The sequence below is a fragment of the Neltuma alba genome, unplaced genomic scaffold (genome assembly GCF_004799145.2).
Source record: "Neltuma alba isolate B1F8T4 unplaced genomic scaffold, ASM479914v2 tig00002374_pilon, whole genome shotgun sequence".
NCBI lineage: Eukaryota > Viridiplantae > Streptophyta > Magnoliopsida > Fabales > Fabaceae > Neltuma > Neltuma alba.
Genome location: NW_021632837.1, coordinates 932,169 through 950,062, shown reverse-complemented (window position 1 = coordinate 950,062; position 17,894 = coordinate 932,169). Strand labels below are relative to the sequence as shown.

The 17,894-nt window shown below is 36.6% G+C and overlaps 1 protein-coding gene across 2 annotated transcripts; it reads right to left on the bottom strand.

The window, feature by feature from the left end:
- Positions 1-635: 635 nt before the first annotated feature.
- LOC114723668 (tetratricopeptide repeat protein SKI3) lies at positions 636-16,958 on the bottom strand. 2 transcript variants are annotated; one of them, XM_028909895.1, is made up of 22 exons: positions 16,701-16,958; positions 16,503-16,601; positions 16,204-16,413; positions 15,987-16,109; positions 15,426-15,509; positions 15,294-15,344; positions 15,119-15,211; positions 12,406-12,546; positions 12,219-12,299; positions 11,831-12,078; positions 11,584-11,755; positions 10,444-10,559; positions 10,290-10,347; positions 9,917-9,982; positions 9,589-9,801; positions 9,388-9,445; positions 7,165-7,541; positions 6,955-7,049; positions 3,910-4,152; positions 3,119-3,762; positions 2,147-2,350; positions 636-1,117 (listed from the first exon to the last, which is right to left on the bottom strand). In XM_028909895.1, the coding sequence occupies exons 1-22, from the start codon at positions 16,722-16,724 to the stop codon at positions 930-932; spliced, it is 3,588 nt and encodes a 1,195-aa protein (XP_028765728.1). In that variant the 5' UTR covers positions 16,725-16,958; the 3' UTR covers positions 636-929. The 2 variants fall into 2 exon arrangements, with proteins under 2 accessions (XP_028765728.1, XP_028765736.1); XM_028909903.1 differs by having other exon boundaries at positions 9,394-9,445.
- Positions 16,959-17,894: the final 936 nt, after the last annotated feature.

Genomic DNA, 17,894 nt, shown 5'->3' with positions numbered 1-17,894 from the left:
CCCAAACCCAAACCCTAACCCCAAACCCCCCCAAACCCAAACCAACCCAAGCCCCCCCGAACCCAGAACCTCCCCCCCGAACCCAGAACCTAGGACCCCTATCCACTAACCCCTAAACCCAAAACCCTAAAACCCTAAACCCTAAAACCTTAAAGCCCGAATCCCGAACCCAGAACCCCTGAAATCCCCTAAACCCTAAAACCCTAATCCCCAAACCCCCGACCCTAATCCACAGGACCCGTACCCCCCATACCCAAAACTCCAACCCCAAACCCCAACCCTAAGCCCTAAGACCTAAACCCCAAACCGCCAAACCCTAAACCCTATGCCTTTGACGGTTTCTTAGAATGTTTGTGCCGAGTTAATATTACTTTTGCTCTTCCAATTTATTTGGCAATATATTTTCATTGTTTAAATTGAGAGAAATTAATTATTGGCTGTTTTGGTATTTTCAAAATTTGCAAAAGGGAAATTATTTGTCCCGATTTTGGGATGATAATTTTAGGTTGTTGAATTCAAACATGCTGGAATGATTTTTGAACAATCTTTGGGTGCATATATGCATGAACTCTAGGACAGGGAATTAGAGGAGTTTGTGTTTGAATGATCGCGCAAGATATTTCTTTTTTTTTTGGGGGGGGGGGGGGGGACCGTGCGGCACAATGTCATATTTACAATGCAGTACGATGACACTATTCTGGATTATAAACATTCCTATGTTAACAATATCAATCACACCTAGCTTGGATAAATAAGCATCAAATTAATGTTCTTGTACTAGCCTAGGCCAAAACAAAACATCAGGTTGCTCTAGGCGTTTGATTTTTATACTCTTTTCTCCTGTGCCCTTAATTTCCTGTCCCAAATCGACTGCAGTAATCAGTGAGCATAGGATGACAAACTCCTTTCCAGTCTACATATGGCGATGATTACTCACATCCTGTAAGCTTTACCAAAACCCTCCAATATCTCATGCAGGAAGGGTTTGTGTGAATAGCTTGAAGAACCCATTGTTGAAGACTCTTGAATGACCTTCCGCTGGATTGAGTGTCAGACCCAACTGTCGACTGTCTTGCAAGCAGATGCATTTGAAAGAAGAGCTCAGCAGGTCTCAGTTCTGAGAGATATAATAGATACCCATCGTTAGTCAACAATCAGCCGTGAATATTTATTAGCTAACAAATACCAGTATTGATGTAGAACAGCAACAAAAAGAGGAGATGGGGAGGAACTTGGAAGGAAAAAATGATACAAAATCTGATATCAACTGGTCGAAAATTCAAGTCTGAACTTTTACTACTATAAGGCTCTTCATATGGAGCACAAAACATTAAATGAAAATAAAAAAACAGCAAAGCCAGAAAACACAAAAATCTAACCTATAATTTCTTATATTTATCTTTAACCCCTAAATAACAATTTATAAATGTTTAATATTTCTCACAAGCTTACTTCCATTCTCCAACTGTAGTATGAAATTTAATCAACCAGACAGATCAGTTTCTAAATCGCCAAAGGATTAAAATACTATTTCTAGCTCCTCAAATTTGACCCCATTTTGGTTTTGGTCACTGAGCCTTAAAACCAGCAATTTTGATTCCCAAAATTTGATCTTACTTCGGTTTTGATCTCTGAAATTTTAAACCAGTCATTTTAGTCCCTAAAATTTGACTTCATTTTGCTCTGGCTTAAGAATTTTGATTCCTAAACCAAAACCAAAATGAGATTAAAGTTCAGAGACCAAAACCGCTTGTTTCAAATTTCAGAAACCAAAACCAAAATGAAATCAAATTTTAGGGACCAAAACCATTGGTTTCAAATTTTAGGGACCAAAACCATTGGTTTCAAATTTTAGGAAGTAAAACCAAAATAATGTCAAATTTCAGAAACTGAAGGCCATCGCAAAATATTGTAATTCAACCTTCTAGTGATGCAATTAGGTTTCAACCTAAACAAATGCTATAAGCCGGTTAATTTTCCTTGTACCAGCAACAGGTCTTTTAAGGACTACAACAATCTGCCATACAGAACAAGAAACCAAAGGAATGCAAGTATTTAGAATTCTAATTATTTATTTATATACAACAGAATCTCCTCAAACATAAACAGAATGGCTTGTTATTTTAAGAAAGCATGGATATCAAACCTGGGGGCCATGAATGCCATTCAAAGCCGAGGTTTCTGACCCAGTTCTCTTTAGAACCAAGACTAGCTTCTGCTTGAGCCAGCAATAGTCTAGCAAGAGGCAAGGGACTTATTGAATGTTCATAAACTTTGGCAAGGCTCTTAGCAGCCTGGGATAAATACAAAGAGCCATAGCACTGCCTGCCAAGCCCCATACAGATAGCACCTACACGAATGATCAAAATGGAGATAGAAATCCCTCTTGTCATGTCTGGAAAACAAGAATAAGAGCACAGAAGATGGGGGGAGCCAAAGCAGGGGACAGAAATGACTAGCAACAAAATGAATATCAAGAAAAAAGAGATAAACTTGTCTGATTAAAGGACATTTTAAAAAAATGATGGTAATATTCATAAATGAACTGCATCGTGGCATATTATGGATGCTCAAAAAATGATCCGCATCGTGGGATGTTATAATTTTTTAGATATCGCAATTTGTCCAAAATACCAGAAAAATTAATCCGCTATACAACCAAAGTAAGGTGAAATTTTTCAAAACATGGATACAGACGGAGCTGTTCCTAAAAGTGCAAAAATCCCCATTCTGTATCAGAAACACATGCTGGCTAGACATCACAGCCATGAAGATACGTGTTCAAATTTGTTCCCACTGGCAAAAAGCTTAGGAACAACATTTTATTCTGTAACACATCATAGCCACATAAATATGCTTCAATTCGGAGCCCATTTGGTAGCTTCCTATCTCTTTCCTGCCCAGGTTAACCCCCCCCCCTCACAAGTCAACAAGCTGGCTCCTACCCCTGGCTTTCTTCTAAGGGGTCAGACCCATTAGATGGGTCAATATAGAAGACAGAAGCAAGTCGAGAGTAGCGTAGATGAGTTCTAAATACAAGGCACTCTAAAGGTTTTACTTCAGAGGTAAAAATTATCAGGTAAAACTACCAACAAGGCATCAGATAAGAAATACAAACCATGACATAAATACAGGCAGCTTTCAGAATCCACCAACAAACAAGCCTGTGCCACAAGCTCTTCTGCTGAGAGTAAATCCCCATTCTGCAAGGAAATTAAACCTCTCACGAGGTTATATACAGCCATCCACATTTTCCATAAATTTCCACCCTTCTTGACACTCTCTTCAAAGTTCAAGTCTATAGCATTTGAATTGATTTTCAGCTCATATCGAGATTCCACTAGTTTGAGACAAATCCAGCCAATAAGACAATCTGTTCTGAGCTCCAAGCACCTTGTGTACTCTTTCTGGAGATTTAGAAGATCACCTTTCATGGCATAAGCACGACACAACATTAGGTGTGCAAAAAATAAGTAATCATCAGCAAGTACAATTTCAGCAGCCTTTTTAGCATGGGTGATACAGGTAACCTGGTCCCCACATCGTAAGCTAATCTCAGAAGCACAGAGTAGAAGTTGGAACTGTTGATATTGGCAAGACATTTCTGCCTTACAATATAGTTCATTAGAAAGAGCCACAAAAATTAGACGATTAATTATAACACAAAGATGATGAGGAAAGTTCTCTTCACGTGCCCTCTGAAGGTAGTTAAGAACAAGCAAGTACCGAGCATTGTGGTTCCATGGTTTTTGATGAAAGCATCTGTAATTTTGCAGGAAAAAAGTGAGATGATTATCCCGTTCAAGGACTAAAATTATAAACGAAACAACCAAAAATAACTGCACGAGATTGGCTATGAAAAAAATTGACTTTTTTTTGCGTGGTGGGATGAAAAAGTAATCACAGTACTTCTGCCGGTATCTGATAGATTTCGGATGAGTATGATACTGCTTTGTGCAAGTTGGAAAAGTCAGCTTTGAATTGTTGTTTCCAATGGCGTAGCAAGCAATTGCTCCAGCACCATGAATATCTGATGCTGATTTAAAACCTTCTTGATTTGGAAGGTCGGGATGGTCCAATTTGCAACACCTCAGAGCTGTGTGACAATTGTTTCTCTCTTTACAGGATAGCAAGAGATAACCAAGTAAATTCCTGTTTTCCACCCCAGAAAAAAATATTGCAGGAGAGATGTTATTATGCTAGCAAAACAAAAGCATGGTGAAAGAGAGAAAGGGAACAACAAGAATTAAACCCAGATAATTGGAGGTAGGTCATATTAATTTATAGTAAGAACTAATTGGAAGATGAACCATTAAGCTATTGGGCCAAGAGTGTCATAGGCTAGTGAAAGAAGAATGAAGAGGGAGCATAACAGCATTACTATAAGGCCAAGTTTGGTAGGAGGGATTGAGGGGGAGGGAATGGGATTGGAGGAGGGATTGGGTGATTTTGCCATGTTTGGTAGGAGGGATTAAAGATTACGAGAATTGAGCAATGCCACATTGGTGGGATTATACAATCCCACCTTCCCCCCGGCAATGCGTTTTAATCCTGGGACTAAAATGCGTAAAAGACAAAAATACCCATATTATAATAACGTTAAGACAAAATGTATATTTTGTTACAGGTTTGAAATATCTTATTTCAGACAGAAATATTTTGTTACAGACTTGAAATATTTTGTTTCAAATTGTTTCAGATAGGAATATTTTGATAACTGTTTAAAGTAAGATATGGATTATCTTACTTGAACTTATATTACAAAAAATTATGGTAGGAACTGTCATTTGCTTCTTATCTTTTGATCTTACATATTATTAATTTTAAAATGTATTACTAAATTTTAAGAAAATTATATTTTTAAGGACCTAGTGATAACTTTTTCTAATAAAAATTTTATAATTTTAAGGAATTATTAATAATTCGTTGGGATAAATTTTAAGGAAGTATTGATTTTTTTTAATTACTTTTTTTTTGTATATAAATTTGTTGAGATACGATGGAAAGCCATTTCTGATTTTTAAAATATTTAATCTATTATTTATTTATTTATTATTGTAAAATGAGTAAAAATTTAATGTATTTTTTTTTCAAACAATATATATGATCATGCGGTTTCCTTTTTATTAGAAGAGGAGTGCATAAGGTTGGAGTCCCAAGCTCTAAAATACCAAGAGGTATTATAGTCTTTTAATTTTATATATCTTATTATAAATAAAATAAATGCATGTATTCCTTCCACATATTACCTCCTACCAAACATAAAATACAAGCTCCATTCCCAATCCCATTACCATTACCATTCCCAACCCCATTACCATTCCCATTCCATCAAAATCAATCCCTCCTACCAAACATAGCCTAAGTTCTAGCAACTTACCCATGTGCAAGAAAGAACCCAAAACCACTGCCACACAATTGACCGTGAATCAGCAACATGACATAACAGACTAAATAAATTTAGGTTGGAAAATGTTTTACCATCATCAGCACCTATGGTGGTGGGAAATTTTTGTTTAAAAATGATGGGAAGCCACTCAAATATCCTTCAATTTAGTAATTTACATTACAGATGTGGGAAGTCTGCAATATCTGGCTCATACCAGAGCAGATACCAATTTTGCAATGGATAGACTCAGTTAGCTTTTGAATATGTCTACAGATGTGCATTGACAAGGAGTAAAATGAGTGCTTAGATAGTTAAAAGGGACTAGGATTCATATTAAACCAAGTCAATTTAACCCCAAATGGATTTTCAAATGCCGATTGTGTAGCTTGCCTGATGACAGATGTTTTGTAGCTGGCTATTCTGTTTTCTTAGGATATTTTCCACTTAATAGGTCATCTAAAAAGCAAAGAGTGTGGCTTTCACCAACCCCAACCCACCCCCCCCAAAAAAAAAAAGCGAGGAGTGTGGGTCAGGTGAAGTACGGAAATAGAATATCAGTCATGAGCCTTGCTAGCTACTAGATTAGCATGATTCCAGTCATTAGTTGAAGGCATGGGATTTCCATTGCAGCATAGTGTAATAATCAAATTGCAAGGGCTTTGGCAGCTAATTCAGTCGAACATGCTTGTACACTGTGAGAGATAGGATACCAGCTAAGATGCTGGCCAATCTTTTCACAAAAGGTTAAACTAGGGGTAAATTCCATGCCCTCCAGTTTGACAAGCGCTGTTAAAACACAAGGAGTATGGTAAAGGGCATTAAAGTAATTGAATTGTTAATTTTGTATATATTGTATTTAGGATGTGTTCGTTATTCTTTAATCCGCCCATCACAATGTGGTTGTATATAACAGAATTCATGTGTTATGTAATTACTATAATGGAATAACACGGAATGACCAGCTACTCACTCTTGACTAAAACTTTCCCAACTCTTCTTTTCTTTGTTTTCTCTGTTGTCTTTCTAAAGACTTCACCAACTTGAAGCCACACCAATCTCTCATGCAGCAACTTTATCTCCAATTGAGGACAACAACGATACTTTGGAGTTATGGCATCAAAGGCTTAGCCATCCTACTTTAGATAGTCTTGAGATTCCACTAGGACGGGTGTGCGGAGGGGAAGGGGGGGGAGATGAATCCGAGAGAGAGAGAGAGACGCAGAGGAGAGAAACAGGGAAGAGAGTGAATGGTGCAATCTGATTACTTCAATGCAAAAATGGACAAATGAGATTGAATGGGTCAGGTATATATACAGTAGGAAACTAATTCTAATGGCTATACTGCGTAACCTTTAACTAACTTTACCTACTCTATTGTTTATATTTCCATATCACTACTATATGACATAATATGAGATGTTCTATGGGCGCCCATTACACTATAATTTGATCCATGAAGACGATCATTTACTTAGCCATCTTGCTAGGCATAAATGTAACCAACAATTATTAAGAGTTTCTCAACTACCAGAACTAATTTCGTAGTCCAGTCATAAAAAAATCACCTCAGAAGATTACTGTTGGGGAACATGTGCAGAGCTTTCCTAAGGTGCATAACTCCACTCTGAACTCCAAGGAAGCATTCAGATCCATTTTTCACCTGCAACAACCACAAGTTATGTTTTCCTTTTCACTGATTACAAGACTTATCTTTTGGGGAATGGAGAAAATCAGAAAGGAGAATGGAAAAGGTAAAGAGGCTAAGAGAATTATACCAATTTACCAAGCACAACTAGGAAGTGCATCCTGGCAATTTCTTCATGAGATGTGAGAAAAGATCGACTACTTGAGACAACAGATCCAAGATGGTCATTGTGTCCATCAAGAGCATGAATAGCTGACAACACAAAACTGGCTTTTGCACTTAGAAATAACTCTTTGGGCATTTTCACAATCATAGCGATCACTGCATCCAACCCACATAGCGAGTACAATAATCTACAGATGAAACAAATGGATGTTGCCACACACGTCTTCTCCATACGAGAAAGACCTGCAGCAAGACTTCTAGCTACAGAAAGGGCCATATCATTTTCACCAAGTTGCCACAGAGAGAGAATGTATACTTGCAAACCTTCAACATCAAGCGCCCCTTGAATAACAATATATCATACAACAACATTAGCAAGAATGAAAAAAAGAACAAAAACAAAAACAAAACAAAGTACATTTTAATACAAGGTCAGCCACAAGATCCTTCAAATAAAATTGCAGCCTACAAGATCAAGTGAAAATATACCAGCACACCTTCTACATCAAAGGGCCCTGAACAACAATATATCATACAATAAACCAAGCCATACCCAAAAAATTCAAATACATTTTAATATAAGGTCAGCCACAAGATTCTTCACGCAAAACTGCAGCCTACAAGATCAAGTGAAAAGGCCCCAGATAAAGAGGCTTTCAAGGGGTAGCTCACATGTAATGACAGCAGCTGTTCACATCGTAACTTACTCTCACTCCTAGTCCACATCAGAAAGAAAAAAATTGCATAAATTAGAATTCACGGGAGTGACCTCCCAGAATTAACTAAACAAAACCTCTTCACTTTCAAAATACCAAAAAATCCCCTCATTTTAAAACTATACCAATATTTATCCATGCAACTTAGGAGAAGGAAGCTGCTTATTTTTCCACAAAGTACTTTATTTGAGATTCAAAAGTGCTTGGCCAATCTTGGGCAACAAAACATTGATTTTCTATGAGGAGGAAGGAGAAAAGCTTTTCCTTGAGAACAGTAGTTGAAGTTGAAACTTATTGAGGACAGTCATACCTCAACACAAAACCATTGTCTACCAAAATCACCTTTAATTATTTTCACCAAACCTCTATTCTAGTAAAAATTTAGTTAAAACTAGGAGATTTGATCTGGAATAAATGTGATCTATTTTCCAGATCTAGTCATTCGTTAACAATTGTGCCAAATCCCCCACCTTCTGTCCAAATTCTGTCCCCAAACCCTTACCAAATACAAAAGGTTTCTCAAATGTTATAAAATTGTTTACCAAATGATTTTATGATACACAGAACAAAATCACAAGCTGATTTTAACTGGCAGCACTAAACTCCATTTGAAAAGTAACTGCTGTCTCAGAATAAACAGAAACCCACAACCTAAATGGGCCATCATTAATATTTATAAAGGCATTCTTAACATGGTCATTAACTAGTTGACGGTCTATCAAAATGGTACCCCTGATTAACAACAGTAGTGAGTTGTTTTCTGATCTAAAGTCGTTATATACGATAAATCAAGGGTGTTTTAACTTTAAACAATTGATAAATAAATCCAACCTCTAACTGCCCTATCATCTCAAGTACCCCCCCCCCCACACACTAAGCATTCTTAAAAGCACTAAATAGAAGAATTATGTTCAAAAATATATGAGGGGACCATGCATTTAAAATAGAGAAGTCTGTGTAATTAATGCTAAATTTAGAGAGGTCAAAATGTTTTACTCTAAGAATAATATAATCAGTACTATAACAATTCAATCTTCAATTTCAACAATATGTAATTTAATTCTACAATAGAGATGATGAAATTGAAAAATTCAGATGAATAATATTATAGTTTTAACAGTTTAAAGTCTAAGTTTAATATGGAGTGGGTTGAAGGGGAAACTCCCCCCACCCCATAAAACTCTCACTTTTTGTTCTCCCTAAAACAAGGGTGGTAAAGGGAGAGAATAAGTTTCTTTTAAGAGATTATTATATTGTACACTGTTTTACCAGGGGAAAAACTACAGAAGTTTCCCCCGTCTTCTTATCTCTATCATAAATCGTCCAACCAAGGACAACGTACCTTTTTTCCATTCATTCATAGAGCAACATCTTCATATAGTATTATCATACCATTGTTTCATTTCCAATTCTACCCACCCACCCCACCTTCTAAAACTTCGAAGCACAGCCTAAATTACAGTAAAATGAACCTGAACCTTCTTTCTTCAAATGTTCACATTCTTGCAAAGCATCAGCTGTATTCCCTGCCTAAATCAGAAACAGTCAGTGTTCATTGCCAAAGAAGAAATGTTGAAATATGAAGTTTGCCTTCATATGAAATTAAGTGCAGAACGCTACTATAGAATATGTTCAAAATAAAACAAAAGACTGAAAACCTCCTAGATATTTACCTTAGAAAGTGCCCTCAGCAAATTGATTGATACATCCCTGATCTGTGAGTTTGGAACATTACATGAGCTAGTGTTCATTGCATGGCGTGCCAATCTATAAGAAGCAGCAGCAGACTGATAGTCTTTTCGAGCCTCAAATACCAACCCATTTAAATTATGGGATTCAGGATATTGAGGTGCACGCTGCACAGCCTGCTGAATAGCTCCAAAGACCTGAAAATCAAGCACAGGCTTAGCACAAATTTCAAAAGAAATCAACAGCCTTACATGAGGCGAGAAATTTTATGTAATCACCACAGCAAATTACTAATCTCTCCTATAATCTAACCTGTGAAGATGAAAGATGACCAGTGCGTAAGGCAAGCTTGGTGAGGCCAATTTGGAATTCAGCTAACTGCATTGTAATTCAAAAATCTTTTTCAAGGAAAGCAAGAAAATTTAATTACAGCACAGAAAAAGCTTGAACAAATACGAAGTATTAGTTACAACAATGACACGTGCACAGATAAAAGAATCACTCCAGCTGAGACAACGACAGGGCAGACCCCAATGCTGACCCTGATAATTGTTGCCAAGCCAATACATGGCAACGATGAGGAAACCCCAAAAAAAGTTCAGATTCTCGCAGTAGGATAATACAAAATCCAAACAACAGCACTTTGCTCATGTGAACAACCAGCAAGAGAAGAGACAGAAATTACAGGCATTATTTGTGCAGCTCGCAAACAGCTCTCAAATCCCTCAGCTGCTGCAAGCTCCCTAAAATAAGAACAAAGTAGTAAGATAATAAAGATGGAGAAAAATTCCATTCACATGCCACATAAATTGGCTATAAAAATGACGTTAGAACTATACCTTGTGTGACACTCAGCTGACATGCTTGCCCAGGGCAGAGAAAGGCCAGGATCAATGCTTCTAGCACGATCAAATATTTGCCTTGCCAATAGCTTTTCACCCTCTTTTCTATAAAGCTGAAAAATATACAATCACACAAAAGTTAAAAATTGTAAATAAGAAAGTGCTCATGTCTCAACATAACATTTTAACCGCAGAAGTGAAGGCTTGTAACAAGAAACATAACCTTTAGACTCTTACCCTCCATATGGATGGGAAGAAAAGTTGGGAGGAAAGAAAATAAAAGGAGAGAAAATGAAAAGAATAGAAAATCACCCCTTTTATTTAGATAGATGAGAGAAGACAGGGATGAATAAAATACCCTTTACCCCTATGTCAAAATATATTATGTTTAAAACCAAATTAAATTTCGCAATGAAAAAATCATATTAATATTAATATCATCAATAATCAAATAATTTAAATTTAAATATTTATAATATATTGAAGAATAACACTAAATTACTAAAAATATTTGTAGTATAATGAAGAAATTACAATTGAATATTCGTACTATTTTTATTAAGTATACATTAAAAAATATTAAAAATAAAAAAATATTTCAATATTATAAATATTAAATATTTTAATATTTTATAATTTATAATTACAATTTCACATACTCAAATATTTTTCAATCACAAGTGAGATCTAATAGGAAAATTTCGATCCCATTCAGCACAAACACGAAGCCACATGGTACTAGACAGCAAAGACGGTCATCAGCGATGGGAGGGTAAAAGATGGAAACTTGAGGCAGAGGCAGGAGGAGGAAGTCAAAGTGGAGGATTGGACAAGGTGGAAGAGAGGCAAATGGAAGGGTAAAGGAGGAATAAGAATTTTCTTCTCATTTTCTTTCCACATCCCATTTTCCCCCCTCATACAAATAGGGGAAAATTCATTTCCTCCCCCATTTTTCCTTCCTAATTTTTCCTTCCTCTCTCATTTTATCTCCATCCAAATAGTGGGTTGCAGTTTTCTTTGTTCGCCGTCCCTATCAACTTGTTATCAAAATTGATTTGACAAAACTTAAAGTGATGAAAACCACCAATAGTAAAAAAATTAACAAGATGTATTTTCAATGATGACGCAAGACCACACCTTCCCCAGATATCCCCAGGAAATAGCTGCAGATACATTCAACTGTAATCCTCTAATTAAAGCATGTTGCTTTAGGGCACTATGATCAGACACATGTGCCAATGCCACCCAGAACTCATAATTGTCACTTTCAAGCAGCAGGGCCCCCATAGACATCTTCTCTGACAGCTTCCTGCCAAAACAAATAAGTTGAGGGAGTATGAAGTAAATAGGATTAGGGAAAAAAACTCAGACATTGAAGCCATACCATGCATTTAAGTCTTGTTTGTGACCATTGTCCAGTGAGGAAATAAGATATGAACTTAATGCAATGTCTGCATAGATGTTAGCTTGCCATGGAGCCAAATGCAAGGCCCGTTGATATGAAACTCTGGCATCTCTTGCAGCAAAAGAGCAAGTCTTCTTCCATGACAAGATGGAAGCCTTGAAACCCTCCTCATCAGATTCCAACTCTTGAGCCTCATTAATCCAAGGAAAACATTTTGCGTATGCAAGCTACCGCAGGCCAAAAGCAAACAGTATATAATAATAAATAGGCAAAAAAAAAAATTCATATCCTGATGCCAGCATATTGGCACGTATTAGAAACATCAGCAACAAACATTACCTTTGAAAAATGAAAAAATAAATGGTACCTGAATATCAGCATGCAGTGTCCAAATACATGAGATATTTTTAACAATATATGTACATGTCCTAGCAAACTGAGATGCCTCCTGTGGTCAAATCAATGACGCTTCCTCAGTGTGGCCAAAATAGCTGACTCTAACAATGCCAATATTAAAATGGTCAACTTTTAAGAAAAATATGAAGAGAACAAACCTTTAATATTGAAGCTCCCCACCGATAAGCTCCACGATTAATGCAGTTTTTTCCAAACCCGAGCAGCCCAAATGCAAGTCCATATTGTGCAGACACACAATGGGGTGAGATCTCTAAAGCTTGTCGAAAGTGATCAACTCCCTTGATGTAAAATAACCCATGACAACATTTCGCACATTTTTAGATAAATTGAAGCAACTGAGCTCTAAAATAAAAATTCAACATCTTTGTCAAATAACATAAACTTTTACCCATTCTAATACATGTGTTCTCTCCTACACTTTAAATAAAAACATGTTCTTAACTATGAGGGAGTTAAGAACATGTTTTTAGAATAAATTCGGAAATTTGGATTTTAGAATAATGTGTATTCTAGAGAAATTTGGATCTTAGAATAATGTGTTTCTCTCCTGCACTTTAAAAGCCCTTGTAATTTTCTCCTTTCACCTTGCAAAAAGGAGGGGTGATCCCTAAATGAGATAGCCAACAACTATCTTAACTATGAACTATCGGCCAGAAGCGTGAGTAGTACATCTTTCTAGTACTTGGAGGACATAAGCCCAACTGAAAAACCACTATTCAAAACACCTCCTTAAGCTGGACCTATATGTTAATCATGTACAGCAGGGATGAATTCAGTATATCATCGGGTGAGATTCATAAAAATTCTTCCATTCTTTCTTCACTTCCTTTATTTGACAGGTTTCTCCGTTTTTGGCTTTTCACGATCACAGAAACTGTAAATAGCAGGGGTTTTAGTAGGTATTGGCTGAAGTGAAGGAAGGAAGGAGGTGAGGAACTTCAACGCAGAATTGTTTCACCATTTTGTTGCGGACTTGCCAGTGGATCCAACGATGCCATATATCTGAACCTACTTGTCCAAAGTCGGTGCGGAGGGTGCGCACAAAAAAGTCCATTTGGATGCATCAATTGCTATTTGAAAGGGTATATTGTCTTGCACTCTTCATCCTCTTAGGATTAATAAATTATCATCACGTCTAAGATATTAAAAATCAATATGAATAAATCAATTTGATTTAAAGAATGCATTTCTAAATGGAGACCTTGAAAAGAATGTTTACATGGAGATACCTCCAGGAATTGAAGTCAAGTGGTAACAAATTATGCAAGCTCAAAATAATCCTTCTACAGCCACAAAAATCACTAAGAGCATGATTTGACGGGCTTTTGCTATAGCCATGAAAGGGTATGGATGTGGTCAAGATCAAGCAGATCACACCTTATTCATTCACGCTTCCTCATCAGGCCCAATCACTTTTCTCATTGTGTATGTGGATGGCATAAAAATCACAAGCAATGATAAATTAGAGATGAGAAGACTTAAGTCTTATCTAGCGAAAGAATCCAAATTAAGATATTGGGTGACTTAAAATTTTCTGGGAACGGAGATAGCAAGGTCTAAGAAGGGCATTGTGGTATCTCAAAGGAAGTACGCACATGACCCACTAAAAGAAACAAGAGCGCTGGGTTGTAAACCAACTAGCACCCCTTCGGAGGCCAATTATAAAGATGGACTAATGATAGCTCATTAAGGGACACAGAAATGTAATACCTAATGATTATTCTTTTACTTTTGGAAGAATTGGGATGCACAAAAGGAAATACTCAGAGCTGAAAAACAACCAATTGGGATGGACAAAGATGCTTTCTATCTTCTTAGCAAGATTTTGGTAAGTTGTCAACAATAAAAGCAAGTGAGGATCAAGGGAAACCATATCCTGATACCACTTTATATTAAACAATGGAAGAGAAGGAGCAGGGAGAAGAAGAAGAGAGAAGGAGACAAGGGAAGAACTAGAGAGACAGTAGGACAAAGCGAGAAAAGAGGGAGAGGCTGTTGACGTCAAGATAACTCTTAAATCTTGATAGCAATTGAATTATGAGGTCTACATACAACAAATAACAATATCAACTTCAGCATACATAAAAGATGGCCTGATTAAAAGTTTAAAATAAAAGAAACCCTAATAAACTTAAAATAAAAGGAATCACTAACACAGAAAACAAATTTCATTAAAATCTTTAAACTCTTATACACCAAGTGAGGCTGAGTCTAATAAAATGTAGAAAAAGGAATATTATCCAAACAAGATCATTGATTTAATTAGTCAGCAAAAAGATTATCTAATCTATAAACTACAAGACTTCCCTACATCTACTAGGAAGTTATAAAATAAGCTAGCTTAAAAGCCCGCATACATTCAAATATAACAACAATCTTACGTAAGACTTCTCATCCTCCTCCATGTACTTCTAGTTTTCACATTGAGATACGAATAAGAAAATAAAGTCCTGGCTAAAATTTTAATACACACACACATATATATGTGTTTTTTTCCAGTGACGCTCAAAACAACAAGTGGTCATATCATTTAAACAAGGTTGAAGAAACCCATCTATCCACAATAACATGTCAAACTCTTACATCTCAATGCTCTTTGGTAAAACAGCAGCCCATTAAAACATGTTAAAGAGCATGGCAGAGCTAAACATATAATTCATCTTTTAGTCATATAATGAATGAAAATAACCAGGCAGGTTTCCTTGTGCCCCAAAATCACTCTTTCAAGCTCAACAAACTTGACTTATTTTACTTTCATCGCACAAAAATTGAGCAGACAAATTGAAAAGGAAGAATAAAATGCTGGACCAGAAAAGACAAGGAGAACTACTTACAAATAGCCAAAAGTACCTTTTCAAATGTGCCAAGAGTCAAAAAGATATTTCCACTTTCAACCAAAGCAAAGACACGAGTATTATCCAATTCCAGGGAACGGCCATAAGACTGATGGACAACCATAAATATTTAGGCAGTTGATAGACCATATTTATTGAGAGAACACAGAAGCAAGTCAAGCACAACGTACCTTAATAGCTGCAGTAAACCTGCCTAATCGCTGATAAGCAAGACCCAAAGCCTAGCGTAATTCGAAATGCTTATTAGAAATGGAAGAGTGAAAGCAGGGAAATCTAACAGAAGGCTAAAGAGATGAAATTACTTCCCACAAATCAGCACACGTAGGATAGCCTCGTAGGGCATGCTGAAGACTCTGCACGGCCTCAGTCCATTTCTCTTGATACACCTGTTAAATTATAAATAACTACTAAATGATGTTACAATTTACAAAACTTTCATGAATTGAAGAATTACACTCACCCTGTCCCATACATCACACTTGATCCCATGTGTAACTTTTTGGGTACCACAAAACTCTGTTTAGCTTTAAGAGATCGGCTAAAACAGAACTCAGGGACACAATTCTTCAGGTCATGGAAGCTAATGCAATTTAATTCAATAAGGATTTGAAGAGGATACAAGTGAAGTTTAACAATATTTGAATGAATTATTTTCCTTGCATGATGAAAATGCAGTAGCGTCTGGTCGCGAAGTGGATCTATAACTGATCAGGGCATACCTAGGTTCCAACTAAGGGAGTTCCATTGGGCCCAATTTATAGAACAAAGGGGAGTTGAACTGGTTGTTGCACCACAGAAGATGTAACAGTAATTCCGTCTAAATTAATTTTGAGAAGAGGGAGGAAGATTTCAGAAGAAGAAACCTGCAAGTAACCCAGTCTGCGGAAAGCCCAGAAAGCCTTGGGTGACTTTTCAGAAGCTTCGCGGCATATTGCCACCTCCAAATTCTCTTTTCCTCCGTCGTCAAGCAAATTGCAGAAAGCTTCCTGATATGAAAATTTCCGGCGCGAGAGTACGATATGAGTTGGAATTAATTATTTGTCTTTCCTTGTAATAGCCTAAAAGATACTAGCCCCTTACCCCAGAGTCAGAATCATCGGGATTGAGCGCAACAGCTCTCTGATAACACTTAAGCGCTCTTTGAGCATTGCCGGAAACGCAGCGATAATAATGGCCCAGAAATTTGAAAGCGTCTCCATTCTCAGGGTTCAGCTTGGCCGATATCAGAAAATGTTCGGCAGCATTTTCCATGGTTTCCTTCGCTGTTCCTTTTTCCCACAAAAATATGCCCTGTGATAACAGGTCATCGTGAGCAAGTACCATTGAATTAACAGCATGATGGAGATCAAAAACAAGGAAGTCAGAAAATAAATGCACACCATTTCAAGACGAAGCGAGGCATCATCCGGGTGAGCATCTAAGGACTCCTGCAAGCGCCTAATGAGAGCGTCCTCTTTATCATGTTCTGCCACTTCTTCCTGAAACAACATAAGTGGAGTATCTTGGATTGAAGTCAGCATACAGAGAAGCAAATACATCCAACATAAATGAGAATAGGCAAGAGATCAGGACGAGACCCCTCTGCGCGTTTGGGAATCCATAGAGGCGTCTGACGGTTCAAGGCTTATCACCCTGGCTAGTGCAAAGATACGATCTGGTCGGGGTGATTTCCAGTTCAAGTAGGGATAAAAGACAGAGTCTCAAAGTCCACGGGTAGCATTTCATTCCCCTCTTCTCTGCTTCTTCTCAAGAGTGACTCTTCCAGCACAGATTGAAAAATCAACGGGATAGCTTTGTGCTATTTCCAGCTTTGGCAGGCTTTCTTGAGCTGAAGGTTTTAGGCCCCTAGCGAGGGCGCCCCATGTTATGGCGCTTACACAGAGATTATTAAGAACCTGAATCAAGGGTTTAATGATTATCAAGGGTTAATACATCATTTCGTCTTTTGATATGTAAAACCATGTTCTTGCTTTTGGAGAATAGATTTTGGAGAGAATAGATTTTCTGAAAAAGTGATTCTGATAAAGTGAGAGTGTTTGAATAATTAATGTCAGAAGTGCTTTTTGATATGTGAAAATTACTAAAAAGGATATAAGTTTAAATGATAATTACATATAAGATATATTTCATAATATATGTTTATTTTAAGTAATAAAGTTATTAATAATATATATTTTGGCAACATAATAAATAAGGTATAAATAATATAAATAATAAACCAACTTTGTGTGTATATATAGTAATAAAATAAATAAATATGTTTTTAGGAAAATGATATATTTTGCCAAAGAAAATATTATTATTTTTTAAAGATTTGACAGATGAAATCTGATAATTTTGTTTCACAAAATTAAATAACCACACAAAAAAATTTCATATTAATTGTGTTAATAATAGAGGTTGCAACGAAATATATTTGTTCAAGTAGATTTTTTTAACAACACATTACATTATCTGAAAAGAAAAAAGAAAATAAAAAGGACATAACTATTCTTGTATGTAATGAACAATTTGATCTCTTATGGAGTCACGAAACCGAGCCATGTGAGATGAAGAATCTACTGATGAAGGTATATGTGAAGATCCAACTCCATCATCATCATTTTCTTTTGCATAAGAACCTTCTTGTTCAAACTGAATGAAATCAGGATCAGAAATGGATGTTGATCTAATGAAGTTATGTATGGCCATCGTTGCACAAACAATTTGAACCTGTGTTGAAAAGTCATAGCTCGGCATATTTCCTAAAATTGTAAACTTACTCTTCCAAA

Coding starts and splice junctions, on each gene's coding strand:
- LOC114723668 (XM_028909895.1), bottom strand. CDS start 16,724: ATGGATTCCCAAACGCGCAGAGGG. Junction 15,510..15,986: donor GCAGACTGGGTTACTTGCAG/GTTTCTTCTTCT, acceptor ATAATTTAACAG/GTGTATCAAGAGAAATGGAC. Junction 12,547..15,118: donor CTCTTGGCACATTTGAAAAG/GTACTTTTGGCT, acceptor TTTTACATCAAG/GGAGTTGATCACTTTCGACA.